The sequence below is a fragment of the Neomonachus schauinslandi genome, chromosome 9, assembly GCF_002201575.2.
Source record: "Neomonachus schauinslandi chromosome 9, ASM220157v2, whole genome shotgun sequence".
Classification (NCBI taxonomy): Eukaryota; Metazoa; Chordata; class Mammalia; order Carnivora; family Phocidae; genus Neomonachus; species Neomonachus schauinslandi.
In genome coordinates, this window is record NC_058411.1 from 73,462,735 (window position 1) to 73,481,298 (window position 18,564).

At 43.4% G+C, this 18,564-nt stretch overlaps 1 protein-coding gene across 2 annotated transcripts; it reads left to right on the forward strand.

Annotated features, from left to right (window-relative positions):
* The first annotated feature begins 1,141 nt into the window (after nt 1-1,141).
* Nucleotides 1,142-18,110, forward strand: TTC5 (tetratricopeptide repeat domain 5). 2 transcript variants are annotated; one of them, XM_021695488.1, is made up of 10 exons: nt 1,142-1,210; nt 4,975-5,107; nt 6,753-6,964; nt 7,336-7,486; nt 8,529-8,620; nt 10,711-10,767; nt 11,291-11,437; nt 11,620-11,834; nt 15,530-15,674; nt 17,482-18,110. In XM_021695488.1, exons 1-10 carry the CDS (start codon nt 1,160-1,162, stop codon nt 17,599-17,601), a joined length of 1,323 nt encoding a protein of 440 aa, XP_021551163.1. In that variant the 5' UTR covers nt 1,142-1,159; the 3' UTR covers nt 17,602-18,110. The 2 variants fall into 2 exon arrangements, with proteins under 2 accessions (XP_021551163.1, XP_021551164.1); XM_021695489.2 differs by lacking the exon at nt 15,530-15,674 and having other exon boundaries at nt 1,153-1,210; nt 17,482-17,594.
* The last annotated feature ends 454 nt before the right edge of the window (nt 18,111-18,564 follow it).

Below are 18,564 nucleotides of genomic sequence, written 5' to 3' on the forward strand. Positions count from 1 at the left end.
ATGCTCACCGCTTCCCTTCCTCCTTCCAGCCACTTGGGATGGCCCAAGACTGGAATTATGGTGCTAGGTTAGTAAATGTGACCCCTAATTAGTAGTCTCTCCTTTATTCTTTGGGATTTCTATTACCCCCCGCTTTTTTTTAAGAAAAATTGATGAGTTTTGTATAGTTGATCAGATATAAATAATGCTGATTTCACAGTTTAGCAGTTATGATGGTTGTTTAAACATTTGGTACTAAATTATGTTGTTTCAAATAACTAAAATTAAAGTCCAAAAGCCAGTTACTCCTGAATTATCCATTTATTTTATACTGTTGTCAGGCAGCTCCAGAGTTGCTAATTTAACCAGTGAGTCTATTTGTTACTCATTAACTGAGAAACTATATTCTGAGAACCTTGTCAGGAACAAGGGAGTTTAAAAATATGTAAAATTAGGGCCTTTGTCCTCTGTAGAATTCATAGTCTACTATGCTGTTTTTCCTCAACGATGTCTTTGATTTGGCTCTTTCCCCTCAATAGAATCATATTTACTTTACGGATTACAGGTGTATTTGATATTACATGGTGGATAAATGACAAGTTGTCCATAAAGGAAGTTTTGTGCCTTTTCACAATAAAAAATGCATTTACATTATAACTTTATAGTGATTCTCATAAGAAAACTGTTTTTTGGTTTTTTTCTTGCAACCAGAAATCACCATTTTAATTTGTTAAACGTATAATTAGTCCATATATTTTTTTGATTTAATTTTTATTTTTATTTTATTTTTTTAAAGATTTTATTTATTTTGACAGGGAGAGATACAGCGAGAGAGGGAACACAGCAGTGGGAGTGGGAGAGGGAGAAGAGGGCCTCCCGCGGACCGGGGAGCCCGATGCGGGGCTCGATCCCAGGACCTGGAATCATGACCTGAGCCGAAGGCAGACGCTTAACGACTGAGCCACCCAGGCGCCCCTTTAATATTTTTTTTAATTTAAAAAAATGTTTGGATACATGAAAAAACCCCTCAAAACCCAAACCCACATAACACACCAGCTCCTCTACTCAGGTGCAGGTAAGCCTCCAGTGCCCTAGATGTCGCTCTGGCTCCACGATGGGGGTGGGTATGCGTCTCTGTGGTTACCAAGTTGGGGGCGGAGAAGCCGAGAGTGGCTGGGAAATGATGGCTGATGAAGACGAGGAAGTCAAGCAGGTCTTGCAGAAATTGCAGGTGAGCCCATAGATTAAAATCTATATGTGCCTTTGTTACTCGGGAAGAAGCGGGGAGCCCAGTTATGTAGTACCAGCGAATTCCTTGGCGCATGCAGCACGCTGCATGTGTCGCTGAGGTTACCATAAGAACTCGCCAGGGTGCAGCCGCTGTCGGAGAGGGGAGCCTCCCGGGCCAGGGGAGGAGCGCAGCCGTGTGTGGGGACCTCCTGCTGCTGACCTGAGTACACTCAGTTTCAGTCCTATGTGGAAGAGGATTTGTTGCTCCTAACTTTATTCTTGCATGTTCTTAGGGAGTTGTTTTGTTTTTTGTTTTGTTTTGTTTCTCCCTCCATTCACCCATCACAGGTAGTATACACAGTAGTAGATCTGCAGGAACTATTACCATGTGTTGTTTTGATTCCCACAAAGGCCGTTTCTTCGCTACTTACCTGCTTTGAAATTGGCAACAAGCAGAGTAATAGCTTGCACCACTTGTATCCTGGTCACTCCCCTCAGGACTCCACGGTTTTGATTCTTTTGCACACTTGCAGTCCCAGCTTGGGGTCTGATGATGAGGGGTCCATACTCCACTTAGTTCATAGCTGACTGCAGTTGTGACTAGGAGTAGTCTTTTGTACTTGGTAGGTATGCACTAACTGGTTGTTTGCTCTTTACCTTCTTTCAGTGACCCAAGATTTTCCTCAAATCTCAGAAACTCAGTTCTTTGTCTTCTAAAACAGCCTAGAATTTATTTTTTAGTTTTATTTATTTAAGTAATCTCCATACCCAACGTGGGTCTCAAGCTCACCACCAGGAGATCAAGAGTTGCATTCTCTTCAGACTGAGCCCGCCAGGTGCTCCCAGTCTGGAATAAACATTAGACTGGTGACAGGTTTATAAGCTGCTTAAAGACTTGTAATGCAAAAGTTTAAACATTGGTGAGACTTGTTTGTTTCTTGAGCAGACTAAGATAATAACACTTTTTATAGAGTGTGAGCTTTATTTTACTTCCACTTGACTTAGATTAATTTCATTCCCTAGTGTGACTGGCTGAAATTAGAGATTCTCAATCCTGGCTCCATATTAGAAACATTGTGTATATGTATAAAAAAATTCTGAAGTTATCCCTGAGGTTGGGGTGATTATGAGGCATTTTTTATTTTGTATTTTTTACATGTACTTATTTAAATTTTAGTAACTTACATATATTACTTTTTCCATGAGACAAGAAATTATTAAAAATGTTCACCCCAGCAAAATAAAACAACAAAGCCAAACAATTTCTTGCGTATTTGCTTTCAGGACTAGAAACAGACACTGAGACCCTCTCTAAAATTCCTGATTTACAGCCATGTGCATTGCAGGGCACAAGGAATTGGGTTGTAAGTTTTGCTGGGAACAGTCTTTTCCTGGGCTCATTTGTGGTAGACGGACTAAGCATGTATGCTTGGGGTATCTTGGGCGGGGTGGGCAGGAATGGAATGGGGGAATGGAATAGAGGAGAGGAAGAGGATAGTGATGTTGCTATCCATGGGAATGGTGGTACGTTTTGATTTCATTGTCATTTTAGGGCAGAAGGAATGTCATAAAAGGATATTTCTCAAAGGGTGTTTTACAGACCATTTTCTTTTTTTTAAAGATTTTATTTATTTATTTGAGAGAGAGAGAACACATGAGAGGGGATAGGGTCAGAGGACGAAGCAGACTCCCTGCCGAGCAGGGAGCCCGATGCGGGACTCGATCCAGGGACTCCAGGATCATGACCTGAGCTGAAGGCAGTCGCTTAACCAACTGAGCCACCCAGGCGCCCCAGACCATTTTCATTACAGTCATCTGGGGTGCTTGTTAAAAGGTGTTTGAGTTCTGCTGAAGCTTCTAAAATCGGAATCTTCAGGCTGAGTCCTGAAAATAATACACACAATAAAATTTGAAAAACACTGCTGCTACAGAGGGAACTGTCCCTTCTCTTTGCTCTGGGTAGGGTTTTAAAATAAGTATAGCACCTATGTGTTTGTTAGAGACAGGGATGATCCATTAAGCCATTCAATCAACATTTTTAATGAGAGCCTATCGTGTTCCAAGCCCTGTTGTCGTATTCAGGTATGGCTTTGAACACGGGAGATGGGAGATTAGGACCCTCCCATCATGGAGCTTACATTCTAGGGATGGAGACAGACAACAGACAGTTAATGTATAGGTCACATAATTTCAACTGGTAAGGACTATGAAGAAAAATAAAGTATGATTAACAGGGAAAGTGGTTACTTTAGTTTGGATAGTCAGGGAAAGCCTCTGAGAAGTTGATAGTGAACTGAGATCTAAATGATAATGAGGAATGAGGCATGCAAAGATCTGGGGAAAGAGTGTCCAGGCAGAGGGAATGGCATGTATAAACCCCCACGGTGGGATTGAGCTTGCTGGATCCGAGGAACTCAGTGAAAGCCAATGTGGCCTGAGTATTGTAGAAGTGAGGGTGTGTGAGAGCAAAGGGAAGGAAAGTTTGTGGCAGGGTGAGTAGTAGTGTGAGGTCAGATCGTACCGTCTTCTAGGCTGTGGTCAGGAGTTAGATTTTATTCTATCTACAGTGGAAGACTGAGAGTTTGTGATGTGCTGTGCATTTTTGTAAGATCATTCTGACTACAATGAGGAGAATGTGAGAGAGTAGAGACAAGATGACCAGGTAAGAAGCTATTGCAACAGTCTGGGCAAGTAGTGGTGCCGATTTAGCCCGGGAGAGTCCTGGTGGGATGGAGACAGGTAGACGGATTTAGGATGTACTGTGGAGGTAGTTAAGATGTGACAGAATTGTGTTACATATTTCTGCTGCTGGTCAGTTTGAGACTAGATAAAGGAAGAGCTTTGGTGTCACAGGAAGACTCAGAGACAGAGGTATTTAAAATAGGAAAGGAGGGGCGCCTGGGTGGCTCAGTTGGTTAAGCGACTGCCTTCGGCTCAGGTCATGATCCTGGAGTCCCGGGATCGAGTCCCGCATCGGGCTCCCTGCTCGGCGAGGAGCCTGCTTCTCTCTCTGACCCTCCCCCCTCTCATGTACTCTCTCTCATTCTCGCTCTCTCAAATAAATAAATAAAATCTTTAAAAAAAAAAAAAATAAAAATAAAAAAAATAAAATAGGAAAGGAAACATTTACTTGGGTCAAAGGCAAAAGAGCCAGGTGACTTGACAAAAACAAAACAAAACAACAAAAACCACGAGTATTTAAAGAAACAAAACCCTGTAAAAATACCAAGGTCCTCAAACTTAAATCGATCTCTTTGTTGCGGAAAAGAATGGCTCTCACATGTTTATCATCATCACAATGGTCATGTATTTTCAGATACTAGCATAGGAAAAATCAGGGATATGATTGTTTTTGTTAGGAAGTCCAGTTTTAAGGGTGCATTTCAAAGTTTTGTACTCTGGGGACCAGTAGCATAGGATTACCTTATTAACTGTTTTATCTCAAGTTGCAAAGTGTTTTCCTTCCCTTGACTGTGGTATATGAAGTGCTTAGTCATACTGGAAGCCCTGTTGGGGCTGGGGGAGAGAGAACTATCATCATGGGGCCGGGACTGGCATGGGACTACATGAGCGTGGTGCTGGGACCTGGCTACTTTTTTTCATGATCTGTGGCATTTTGGTAGACCCGTCCGCTGGCCTCTTGTGTCATTCCTCAGTGAGGTAGAGGATCCGTGTTTCTAGACCAGAGCTGGTATGACTAGCTAGTCTCAAATTTCCTTGTCTGGCGTTCTCTTCTCTTAATGGTACTATTCTTACACTTCCTAGGCACTGGTGGATCAGCTGTATTCGTTTCGAGAGTGCTATTTCGAGACACATGGTGTTGAGGATGCTGGAAGGAAGCAACAGGATGTGCGGGAGGAGATGGAGAAGACCCTGCAGCAGATGGAGGAAGTAGTGGGTATGAGTGGCAAAGAGCATGCAACCCCCTGCCCTTTGCTGAAATGTGATAGAGTTTTGCTCTCTCTCTGTGAAGTCTCTGGTATCCTATTTGTGGCTGCTACAGGATGTTACAACAGAGTACTTCTTCTGAGGGCCCCTGTGTAGGATGGCTACCTTTTAGTCCTCTAAACTGTGTTTTCTAAAGTTTGATTATAGCAAATGCCATGAAATAAAAGAAATGCCTGTTGCTTAAACTATTCTTTTTTTTTTTTTTTAAGATTTGTTTATTTATTTGAGAGGTAGAGAGTGTGTGTGAGCTGGGGGAAGGGCAGAGGGAAAGGGAGAGGGGGAGCAGACTCCCTGCTGGTGGAGCATGGAGCCCCACTTGGGGCTCGATCTCAAGACTCCGAGATCATGACTTGAGCTGAAACCAAGAGGTGGATAGACACTCAACTGACTGAGCCACCCAGGTGCCCCTAAACTCTTCTTCTTAATTGACCTTTCTGCCTCTAATTTCTTTTACTTCCAAATTAATTTATGTAATGGCCATGCCATTATCTTTTTAACTATTACTTCATGCATTTAATCTTATCCTTTTGTCTGCCTCTTTGCTCAAGTATCAGAGAGTCCTACTATTGACTGGTTGAGGTGTAAACACCTTAATTTGGTATCCAAGTCTCCATTATCTGACCTTTTTGTTTGTGTTTCTTTCTTCTACTCTTATCTGTGACTACTTACTTAACAGAGGAACTTGTTTCTTTCAGGATGGACTATCCATTCTCCCTTGTACATGCCACTTGGATTTCTGCCTCTCTGCCTTTGTGTATATCATTTTCTTAACTGGAGGATCTTGTCCTTTTCTCCTTCTCACTTTTTTTTTTGAACATTTTTTTAAAGATTTATTTATTTATTTGAGAGACTGAGAGTGAGCGAGCATGGTGGGGGTGGGGTCACTGAAGGAGGAGCAGAGGGATCGAGAGAATCCCAGGCTGACTCTCTTGCTGGGTGTGGAGCCTGATGCGGGCCTTGATCTCATTACCCTGAGATCATGACAGGAGCTGAAAGCAAGAGTCGGATGCTTAACCAAATGAGCCACCCAGGTGCCCCCCTTTTCACTTTTTAAAGCCCATTCATTGGGTGTATGCCATATGCCCCTTTTCATTGTTGTTTTATTTTTTTTTAAAGATTTTTTTTATTTATTTGAGAGACAGAGCACGAGTAGGGTGAGGGGCAGAGGGAGAAGCAGACTCCCCACTGAGCAGGGAGCCCGATGCGGGGCTCGATCCCAGGACCCTGGGCTCATGACCTGAGCCGAAGACAGATGCTTAACGACTGAGCCACCCAGGTGCCCCTCGTTGTTTTAATTTTCCATGAATATGCTTTGTCCTCTCCACTAGATTGTAAGCCCCTTCAAGGTAGGGATAATGCTCTCTTAGTTACCCTATTAACCTAACCTAGTACTCTGCAAATGGTAGGCTTTCAGTGGTATTGAAAGCATGGGGGCTTTGGTAGGCTTTCAATAAGTGGTTTGTTCATAAAGAGTTTCTTCAACTGTTTCATTCCTAGGGCCGACCTGAGGTTATTTCTTGAGAGAACGTGCCCTGGTCCTCTCTGTAAGACTGCCTGGCTTTTTCTAATTTCCTCCATTTTCCCTTTCCTCCTAGGTTCTGTCCAGGGCAAGGCACAGGTTCTGATGCTGACTGGGAAGGCACTGAATGTGACTCCTGACTATAGTCCTAAGGCTGAGGAGCTTCTGACAAAGGCTGTGAAGCTGGAGCCCAAGCTGGTGGAAGCCTGGAACCAGCTGGGTGAGGTATACTGGAAGAAAGGCGATATTGCGGCTGCCCACACCTGCTTCTCAGGAGCCCTGACCCATGTGAGCCGTCTACTGTCCCCTTGGAAAACACAGATGGGGAAGGCTGAGATTCCTTTGGTTTTCTGAATTTCCCTAGGATATGAATACCACAATAGAACTGTGCTAGAACTAGGAGAATGGAATCAGAGGGGAGGAAGATGTGGAGAGAAGACCTGGCTGAGGAAAACAGGGACAGGGGACTGAGAAAGGAAGATGATGGGATCAGGTCCAGGGAGAGATGAGAAGTGAAGAAAAATTAACAGCCAAGTTGATCCTTGTAGATGGCAGTAAGAATTAAGATGAGAAATTAGATTTAGAAGATTAAGATAGAAAAGATCTGGAAGGGGGAAATAGAATCAGGAAGGTTGAGTATGTGTCTTCTCCATTTGCAGTGCAAGAACAAAGTGTCCCTTCAAAACCTGTCCATGGTCCTTCGCCAGCTTCGGACAGACACTGGAGATGAACATTCTCGTCATGTCATGGACAGTGTCCGACAGGCTAAGTTGGCCGTGCAGATGGATGTCCATGATGGCCGCTCCTGGTGTGAGTGCTCTTAAAAGATCTCCAACAAGTTTCTAGAGCAGTGGTTCTCAACATGGCTACACATGCCAGAACCTTCTGGAGCCTGGCTGTTGGGTCTGATTCTAAGTGTCAAGCCTGGGCATCTTTGTTTTGAAGCAACCTGAAAGGTATTTTGATGAACCACTGTTTTAGGAACTCTTCGATCATCCAAGAGAGGACGCTTATGTTTCCACATAAGCAAGGCAGGGCTTTTGTGCAGTCTGTTCAGGTTTCTGCTTTGGGTCTGCGTTTGCCTCTTTATCCCTGTGAAGTTTGGAATATACCAAATACAGTGTTATCACTGGGTTTTGTCAGATGTGGGACCTTTCAAGTAGAATTTTGAGGGTAACCAAAATAGGTCATATCTTGAATCTGGGCTCTGAGGCGACTCACCACTGTGTTTCTTGGGTTTTTTTCCCTACTTAGGTGGGGCAGGTTGGCTAGAGTGGGCTGCAGCTGGGTGTCTCCCCTCCCCCACGTGGATGGGTATGGCCAGGTGGTATTTTCCTTCCTCAGGTTATTTAGGCTCTGGTTAGCTAGTTTCTCCTGAGGGCAGGCCTTGTGAAGAACAGGGTGCTCTAGCACATTTCGGAACAAGTTCTTTCTCCCCTTCCCCCTTCTGGAAGTATGAGGGGATTTTTCTCGGATACTTGCTGTGGGAATCTGGTTGAGCTTCTGGAGGTAAATTTCACAGTATCGTGGGGACCTCCTTAGGCCTGGGACCCCTGGAGTTTCTGACTCCCAGACTTGTCCACATGGACCCTCCAGCTCTTTGTCAGTTACAGTTACAGCTCGGGTGCTCCTATCTCAGCACTAGTACTGCGGCTCGGGAGTTCCTGCCCTGATGAGCCACAGTCCCTGTGTTTGCCTGTCTTTCTCCAGTTTTAGGGGCAGTAGTTTGCCCTGTGTTGTTCCCTGTCTTACGGCTCCAAGAAGAGTTGTGGAGTTTTCAGTCCATCAGGATGGAGTGGTGACTTCCCAGCCCCTTACAGGAGGAACCGGAAACCCTTTGTTTCTCTTTCAGATATTCTGGGCAATGCATATCTTTCTCTTTACTTCAATACTGGCCAGAACCCCAAGATCTCCCAGCAAGCCCTCAGTGCCTATTCCCAAGCAGTAAGTATTTATGGTCACAGCAGAAGCAAGAGCGTCTTTCAGTCTTGTGCGTGGCTCTTTTGCAAGCAGCATGGGCAGTACTTAGTGGCATCCAGGGTGTGTGGTTTTGCAGAGCTCTATCTACAGAGGTGACTTACTTCTTATAACTGGAGTGTTAGCAACCACTGGCAAGGGAGCCGCAGTGCTAGACAGGCCTTTGAACTATCTGGATTTCCTACTGGCGCTCATAACCAAATCACAGAGCCCATCCCAGTGTGTTCATCTTTTGTGGTAGGGAGAAAAGTCTGTATTAAAATAATGCTTATGGGGCGCCTGGGTGGCTCAGATGGTTAGGTGTCTGCCTTCAGCTCGGGTCATGATCCCAGGCTCCTGGGATCGAGTCCCGCGTCGGGCTCCCTGCTCCTCGGGAGGCCTGCTTCTCCCCCTCCCTCTGCCACTCCCCTTGCTTGTGTTCCCTCTCTCGCTGTGTCTCTCTCTGTCAAATGAGTAAATAAAAATCTTTAAAAAAAAAAAATAATGCTTATTAATATTTGTGTACGTGTTTAAAGGAAAAGGAAAGCTCTAATACTTAAGTATAAATTAAGTGCTATCCCGTGATAAGCCACGAGATACTATGGCTCTGGATTTCCCACAGGCTAAAATCAAAAACAGTAGGGACACCTGGCTGGCTCAGCTGGTAGAGCCTGCGACTCTTGATCTCAGGATTGTGAGTTTAAGCCCCACGTTGGGTGGAGAGATGACTTAAAAATAAAAGCTGTAAAATAGAAAACATCATATAGCCCATTCTGCATCATTTCCTCAGGATTAATCTGCTGGTGCTCATGCTTTGTTTAGGCCTTTCAAGCCGTTTTTCTACCAATAGCTGCTTACATGGGGGATTCCTTCAGGCTTGAGCTCCTGATTACTCTTTATCAGAAGGTTCACCTTGGCCTTCTGAGCAGTTTTTATTTGGGCCTCATATTCACCTTTTTTTTTTTGCTTTCTTGCTTCTCTTGACTTGGAGAATTGCTTTTTAACTTACCATTACTTATTTTATTCTGTGTGGCAGAATATTCTATTCATGTTTGTAGTTTAGGGACTGACCTTTTTTCCATCAGGGAACTTGAAGGCAGAGGGATTATATTTTAGTCTAATTTCTTACTTTGGTGGATGTTTACATTTAAAAAAAATAGTAACAGTGTACTCTTTTTTTTTTTTTTAAGATTTTATTTATTTATTTGACAGAGAGCACAAGTAGGCAGAGCGGCAGGCAGAGGGAGAGGGAGAAGCAGGCCCCCCACTAAGCAGGGATTCCCAGGACCCTGGGATCATGACTGGAGCCAAAGGCAGACGCGTAACTGACTGAGCCACCCAGGTGCCCCAACAGTGTACTCTTTAAATATTTTATATTTGGCTTCTGCTAAATTGTTGCTTTTAACTCTTAATTTCTTCACCCAAACCTGCATTTTTAAACATATTCAAACGAACCATTTAAACAATTTTAATCCATGTTGTTTGTACTTTTGTGATGTGCTAGGCAATGAACATAATCAGAAAAATAAGCTGAACGTAGCCCTGAACATAGCAGTTTCTTCACAGCACATCTGCCTGAACTTTCATGTAGTTTCTGGCCATCTATTTAAATTAGAGAATCAGAATTTGACTTTTAGTGGGTGTTTGAAGGGGGCTTGAATATAGAAACATGCTTTTACCTGTATCTGGAGCTGGGCTCATGGGGAAAGGAAATGTATTAAATTGACGACATTTCTTTTCTAGGCCTTCCTCATTGATATCATTATCTCACCATTAAAAAATTTTTTTTTATTAGAATGCTTTTATACTTTTCTTTTATCTTTGTGCTGGTGCATGGATAAATTATAATCATATTTCAGAAAGTTTCATGCGCACACAAAAACCCTTACCTCTTTGAGGTGTCAGGGACTGAGTAATACACTACTCAAGTGGTTACTGTGTAACAGTGTGGATATAGGTAACATTTTGACAGGGAAGAAACTGAATTTTTCCAGGGGGAAGAGGTCTAGGGCATGTTGGGCATGGCCATCCGTAAGAGTGAGACAGGTTCCCCTGATGGTTTTTTTCTCTCTCTGTAGGAGAAGGTTGACAGGACAGCTTGCAGCAATCCTGATCTTCATCTGAACAGGGCAACGGTAAGACCTGCAGGGTGGTGGTCGTCTGCAAGTCACCCAGGTGACAGCTGGGTCTTAGCTTGGAACGATAACTGAGTATTCATAGGGACAAGGTTGAGTACAAACTGCGGGAGGAAAGCCACATTATTTTGAGGGAGAGCTGGCTCAGTTTGACTTTAGGATCGGATGGGGCCGAGGAGGCGGGAGGGTACACAGAGGATAGAGGGACAGTTTAGAAGACTTTTCTGAAATGTTCAATATAAATATAAAAATAGAATGACCCACTGTATGCAGCGTAACTATTTTCAAATTTGGAAGTTAGTGTCTTTGAAACAATTCCATCTTCGGGGTTTGTGACCCCTTAGCCAAGGTGAGGGCTATAAAGCACTACTGTTTCTTCAGGCTGTTCATCGTAGAGCAGGAAAGCCACGGGGAAGGAAACAATTCATTTCTGTAGATTCCTAGCACACTGTGCCATCACTCCCCCTGCCATAGTTTGTGTTAGATACACATGTACTTGGGAGGTTTTCATTTACTTGTGCAGTTACATAAATATGAAGAGAATTACGGGGAGGCCCTGGAGGGCTTCTCTCGGGCTGCAGTCCTGGACCCTACTTGGCCGGAGCCCCAGCAACGAGAGCAACAGCTTCTGGAGTTCCTGAGTAGATTAACCAGCTTCCTTGAGAGCAAGGTAAAGGTGTCAGAAGGCTGAATTCTGCTTTTATTCTGTGGGTCAATAAAGTAAGAATAAAGTAGGCTTCGGTCGCAGTGACTCTATCTACAGAAGTGGGTAGGTGGGAGTAGGAGTAGACTCTCAGAGCAACTAGTTTACATCTTCTTATCTATTCCCCCACACCCCCTTTTTTTTGGCAGGGAAAGGTGAAGACCAAAAAGTTGCAGAGCATGCTGGGAAGCTTGCGCCCAGCCCATCTAGGCCCTTGTGGTGATGGGCACTACCAGTCGGCCTCTGGGCAGAAGTTGACCCTGGAGCTCAAGCCACTGAGTGCCCTACAGCCTGGTGTGAACAGTGGTGCCGTGGTCCTAGGAAAGGTGGTGTTCAGCCTCACCACAGAAGAGAAGGTCCCCTTGTGAGTTTCTCTTGCCTTTCCTCTTTTTCATTCTTTTGAACTAATGGATCTCACTTCCTGGCCCTTCTCTGACAGTTGAGGACGTTGTCAGTGGTCACAGATGAGTGCGTTCTGCTTCCTTCTGTGACTGTCCAGTGAGCAGGTATTGTCTAGGTGATGACTCACGATCTCTCCCTAGATTTTGTCATCACCCATTTTTTTTTTTTTCTGGAACTTGGTGCTCTGTGGATTACAACATCCATAGCTGAAATCTGAATGCTGTTTTTTATTTTATTTTATTTTTTATTTTTTTAAAAGATCTTATTTATTTGAGAGAGAGAGTGAGAGAGAGAGCACAAGAGGGGGTAGGGTCAGAGGGAGAAGCAGACTCCCCGTTGAGCAAGGAGCCCGATGCAGGACTCGATCCCAGGACTCTGGGATCATGACCTGAGCTGAAGGCAATTGCTTAACCAGTTGAGCCACCCAGGCGCCTGAATGCTGTTTTTTATAAGGCAGATGGAAACCTTGAAATTTTCCTGCCTCTTTGTATTTTCATGATCACAGAAGTAGGAGGAGGGAGAGTTTTCAGTCCTCTTTGGACTTAGGTATGCCTAGGCAGTTCTGGAAGGTTAGCTTTGAGTTAGAATTTAAGGCCTGATGGGGAGATTGTCTTAGATGTTATTCAACAAATATTTATTGAGCATCTGGTATATGTGTGGTAGGGAGTGAAATGTAAAGGATCCAAGTGAAGGTGCTTACAATCTAGCAGAGGAAATGAGTTAACATTCATTTAGAAAAAATATTTTTTTAAGTAATCTGTACACTCTCAGTGCAGGGCTTGAACTCACAAGCCCAAGATCATGAGTTGCACACTCTACTGACTAAGTCAGCCAGGCACCCCTCACTTAAGAAAATTTTTAATTCTTTTTTTTTTAATTCAGATTTTTTTATTACGTTAATCACCATACATTACATTATTAGTTTTAGATGTAGTGTTCCATGATTCACTGTTTGTGCATAACACCCAGTGCTCCATGCAGAACGTGCCCTCCTTAATACCCATCACCAGGCTAACCCATCCCCCCAATCCCCTCCCCTCTAGAACCCTCAGTTTGTTTCTCAGAGTCCATAGTCTCTCATGTTTCGCCTCCGAAAATTTTTAATTCTTGAAAAATTAGTCTGTTTCATCACTCCTTGGTCCATCACTCATTTCCTAATCCCTCATTGACTGGTTTCCTTTTTCTGGTTTCTACTGAATTTGTTTCGTCTGGCATCACCAGTATCTGGTTCCGTGGCTTCCACTATGTGGCTCCGCAACATTCTGAGTGCTCTCTCACTGTTCCCTTTCATATCACTTCTGCTTCATCCAAACTGAAACACTTCCGGTTATACGCCTGAGCTTTCTCCATGGACTTCTCTAGAGACATATGAGTGGAAGATCAAGAAGATAGTTGAGAAAAGTTCAGTTAACTAGAGCAGACCCTAGAACTAAGAGGAATGAGAAGGAGAGATAGACAGAGGTGGATTTTAGGGGGCTTTGAAGACAAATATTTTGTCACTCCTTGGTTTCTCTTTTTCTTAAATTCTAAATGTTAAGTTCCAGGAGGACTCTGTTTTTGTTCCTTTCCTCTTTTCTCCCTTTACCAGGATGGCAAATAGGTGCCAAGTTCTGTCACCTGGCAGTGGCTGTCCAACGTACTGTGTAGAAGTGTTCTGAGGCTTCGATTGGATTCACCAGGAGAATGCTGGCCTTGATTGCAATGTTGGTTATGAATTCAGGTGTGCCAAGTGATGGCGTGAGCCTCAGTTCTTCACCATCTCATTTATAGGTCATGTCTTTTGGTGATGTCATATAAACCCAGGGCATGCTGCCCCTGCCGTGCTCACAGGTGCATCTCCAGTCCAGGCCTCATTTCTAAGTTTTGGATTCCTATATCCAGCTACCTCTGGGCTCCCATCAGAAATCTCTAACTCAGTATGTCCAAAATTACTCGCTTCCTCTTTCTAAACTGTTTCTCCTCCCTGACTTCCTTGTCAATCAGTGGTACTGCTTCTGCTCAGTCATTTAATTAAGACTTCTGGAAGTTGTTCTAGAATTCTCCATTCTTCTGCCTTGTGGCACTCACCAAGTCATATATATATATATAGGTTTTTTTTTTTAGTCCCTACTTTTCTGTCTCAACAGACTCAATATAGCCCCTTATTGCTTCTCCAGACACGTCTTCTGACTCATTGTTTTTTGTCCAGTGTTCCACAGTGCAGAGAAATAATTCCCAGATGCAGAACTGAGCATTGCCATTTCTTGTATAAAATCCCTTCCTACTACTTCCTATCCCTTCAGGATAAAGTTTGAACTCTTAGGTTAGCGTAGCATGCAGAGTCCTTCATAATCTGCTCCCTGCTTGCCTCTTTCCATTCTCTTCTTTTACTTTCCCACTTGTACCTCTTGTGCCTGTTACGGCATTATTTTGTAGGTTCCAGAACAGCTGTTTTCATGCCTCTGTGCCTTTACACACAGTTTGTGTCTGTCTGGATAATCCTTTGGCTCCTTCTTGATACAGCTCACATTTTCCGCCACAACATTTTATTTTGAAATTTTTCAAACATGGCAAAATTGAAAGAATTTTGCAGTGAACATCTGCGTACCCAACCACCTATATTCTACCACCAATATCTCGCTTGGTTTCTCACATATCTTTCTATCCCCTTATTCATCCATTGATCCATCTTATTTTTGGTGCATTGCAGAGTAAATTGCAGAGATCAATATACTTTCCTCTAAATACTTCAGCATGTAGTCATTAACTAGAGTTTAGTATTTGTTTAGTTTTCTTCTTTTATGTAAAATTTACATAGAATGAAATATACAAATCTTAGTGTACATTTGCTAAGTTTTGACTAACATACATCTGTGTAACCCAAACACCTATCAGGATAGAGCACATTACCTCAGAAAGTTCTCTTGTGTTCCGTCCCGGTTAATCCCCGTTTCCATTCTGCCCCAGAAGTTTTCTGTTCCTACTGAGGATTAGTTTTCCTTTTGTAACCCAGATAATTTTTTATCCTTTACCATTCCGTTTGAGGGTCTCCTCCTCAAGGAAACCTTCCCTGCTTTCTAGTTTTGAACATTTCTCCTCTGGGTTCCCGTGGTCCCACCTTTGGCCTCACTGAACTCAGCACGAGGGAAAAGCTGTCTGTTCTAGCACCTCTCACACTTGTCCTGTAAGTGACGGTTTAAGTGTCTCCTCCTGCTAGACTGTAAGCTCACTCATAGCTAGATCAGTGTCTTCTTGCTAAGCACAAAGCTTGACACATGATAGGTTTTCAGTGAAAGTTTGTGGGATTCAATGAAATTGACAGTGATGGTTAGAGAGTTGGAAGGTTGTGATGATTAAATTGATAGATCAGGAATAATGTTGCATCTGCAACATTTTGAGCTGGTTCATTATTAGTATTTGTTGAATGGTCCCAGCATGCAGATGTCTCAAGTGTGTGGCACAGTGACTGATGAGTCTTGTGCATATGCTTTATCAAAGATACTATATATGTAAGACAGATGAGGACTCAGACATGCATAGTGGATGATGGTACCTGTTGTAAGTTTTCTAAATAAGTAACTGAGAAAGCATTTGTTTATTTTGTTGATATTTTAAAACCACTGATTTTGCTCTTCTTTCCTGCCCACTTTCCTCCCTTAACCCATCTTAACCTGGCAGTACCTTTGGCCTGGTAGATTCAGATGGACCTTGCTATGCAGTGATGGTGTATAATATGGTACAGAGTTGGGGAGTGCTCATTGGGGACTCTGTAGCCATTCCTGAGCCCAACCTTCGGCTTCACCGAATTCAGCACAAAGGAAAAGTGAGTGATGGCCAGGATTTTTTCCCAGCTCATAGGCTCTGAAAGTGGGGCCAAGTTTGTCTCTTTTAACGAATATGTAAAGTAATGCATATATATGTATGTGTGTATATATATGATATGCATATGTATGACATACATATACATGTAATTTTTTTTTTTTTTACATTAGAAAGGGAAACTACTGGTAAACAAAAAGAATTTTAAAAATGGACTGGACAGAGAAAGACAAATACTGTATGATATCACTTCTATGTGGAATCTAATAAAGCTCAACTTAGGAGAAGAGAATAGAATAGTAGTTGCCAGGGGCTGTAGGGGTGGGCAAACTGGGGAGATATTGTTTAAGGGTGCAGATTTGCAGCTAGTAGATAATGGTAGCTTTTTTGGCCTGTACTGGCTCATTTCATATGGAAATCTTACATGAGTCGCTATTTAACCACTTGCTCACCATTTAGAGTAGGGGTTGGCAAATGGTGGCCTATTGACCAAATCTGGCCCCTGCCCATTTCGTATGGCCTGTGAGACAAGAATAGTGTCTTTATTTTTATTTTTTAATTTTTTTCAAAGATTTTATTTATTCATAAGAGAGAGAGAGAGGCAGAGGGAGAAGCAGGCTCCCCATTGAGCAGGGAGCCCGATGCAGGACTCGATCCCAGGACCCTGGGATCATGACCTGAGCCGAATGCAGAAGCTTAACCATTTGAGCCACCCAGGTGCCCCATGTCTGTATTTTTAAATGAAAACAATTGGAAGAAGAAGAATAATTTGTGATACCTGAAAATTCCAGGAAATTCAAATTTCAGTGTCCGCAAGTTAATTTTTTTGGAACCCAGCCATGCTCATTTGTTCACGATTGTCTGTGGCTGCTTTTTGCACAGCAGTGTCAGAGTTGAATAGTTCCGTGACAGAGACTGTGGGACCCACAAAGCCTAAACTGTTACTTGGCCCTTTACAGAAGAAATTTGCTGCCCCCAGATCTAGATTATTTCTCATTTTTCCCTGTCATAAAGGCACTGTAGTGAAAAAATTTATATCTGTCCATATCCAGGATTATTTACTTAAATGAATTTCTAAGGTAGAATTCTGGCTCCAAAGGGTGTGCAGAGTTCTGAGACTTTTGATACATATTGCCAAGTTAATTTTTGGAATATTGTACCAGTTAGTACCAACAGTAGATGTGAGCGATTGTTTCTCTGTAGTTTTCTCAGCTCCGGGGAGAAAGCTTTGAAACATTATATGCTGCTTTTACATGAAAAATATATTTCGGGCCTTACAAACACTTGGGACTAAGAGTTTCTCAGAATTTTCACTGGCGGCTCTGTGTATCTGGGTTTTTATTTTTGTTTTTAAGATTTTATTTTTAAGTAAGCTCTACACCCAACATGGGGCTCGAACTCACAGCCCTGAGATCAAGAGTCACATGCTCCACCAACTGAGCCAGCCGGGCGCCCCTGTGTGTATCTAGTTTTAATAGTTAGGAAACCTGGGAAGGGCAGATTATGTGGAAGCTAGTGGTGCCCTTTGGCTAGGCTGTGCCGGAACCTGTCTTTTTTCAGAGAATTGTCCCATTCTTGTGGTGATGTTACTGGCATCCCGCCTGCCCCAGATTTTCCCTCTGAAGATTGAAAACTTGGGGAAAATTATATCCCTTTGCTAGCTCAGCTTTGTTTCTTTAATGTGAGATGGAGGTAAGGGGTTTGTATCCTGCGGGGCAAGGAAGGGGGAGTAAGTCCCAGGTGGTGTATCCCTGTGGAGTTGCTTCCGTCTCAGGATCTATCATGAGCCTCTGTGCGTTTGTCTTTTCTAGGACTATTGCTTTTCCAGTGTTCGTGTGGAAACACCCCTCCTGCTAGTGGTGAACGGGAAGCCCCAGGGCTCCAGTAGCCAGGCTGCTGCCACCGTGGCGTCGCGGCCCCAGTGTGAATGAGCTTACTTGACTGGCACGCTGAAGAAGGAGTCGGCGCGAGAGGAGAAGCTCACAGGCCCTTGGCCGCCGGACCAGCGACATCCCGGGACTCGGCCAGGCCGGGGCGGCTGTTTGAGATGATGACTTTCCTTTCCTCTGCCCTATGAGGCACTGTGTGTCTCTTCTTTCCCTCCTTTTATCCCATTCCAGCTCTCTCTGGGGCCACACGCTCCCCTGGTAATAACCTCTGCTGCCTCTTTCATTGCTCTTCTGTTTTAGGCAAAGAGCATGGAATTGGTAGAAGGGTTGGGATCTTGCCATGGGACAGAGTTCCCAAGGTTCTTGTTCTTCTTGCCTCCTTCCTGAGCCTCATGTGTATATATCATTTCAGTATTTATTGCTAAGGGAGGAGGCTTAATTTTTTAATGGCTTGTTTTTTTTGTTTTGTTTTTGCAATTTTTACTTTATTTTATTTTTGTTTTTAAACTTTAGGTCCTTCCCCTTTGGGGCTGGAACAGAATTAAATTTGTTTGGAGAAAAAAATACTGTGTAGTTTGGCTTCATTCTCTCTAAGCTAGAATTTTGGTTTTAGGATCACTTCAATCCATTGGTGTAATCCCCCCCCCGGCTTTTTTTTTCCCGTTACATAAAATAGTTCATTCCTCTCCCAGTTAAAAGAATTCTGGCAACAGGTAGCCAAGGGCAGGAATGGCAACCCCACAGAGTTGCTGGGAAGTTCTGCATTCTGTCATCCCTAGGGGTGGCCCTCATCACGGTGTAAGATGACAGCAATCTTATCGTAATAGTGTTACTAGGCTGCAAGACCAGAGGGAGCTAGGGATTCAGTTCCTTTAGATTATAGTGTTACATTTTGTAATAGTTTTGCTTTTTTTCCTAAGATTGATTGATTTATCTGAGAGGGAGAGAGAGAGTGCACACATGTGTGAGTGGGGGGAGAGAATCTTCGAGCAGACTTCCCACTGA

What these genes read in the sequence shown, in the direction of transcription:
- TTC5 (XM_021695488.1), top strand. Translation starts at nt 1,160, where the DNA reads ATGATGGCTGATGAAGACGAGGAAGTCAAGCAGGTCTTGCAGAAATTG. An exon ending in TCAGTGCCTATTCCCAAGCA is followed by an intron (nt 8,621 to 10,710) that starts GTAAGTATTTAT and finishes CTCTCTCTGTAG; the next exon opens with GAGAAGGTTGACAGGACAGC. An exon ending in ACAGAAGAGAAGGTCCCCTT is followed by an intron (nt 11,835 to 15,529) that starts GTGAGTTTCTCT and finishes TTAACCTGGCAG; the next exon opens with TACCTTTGGCCTGGTAGATT.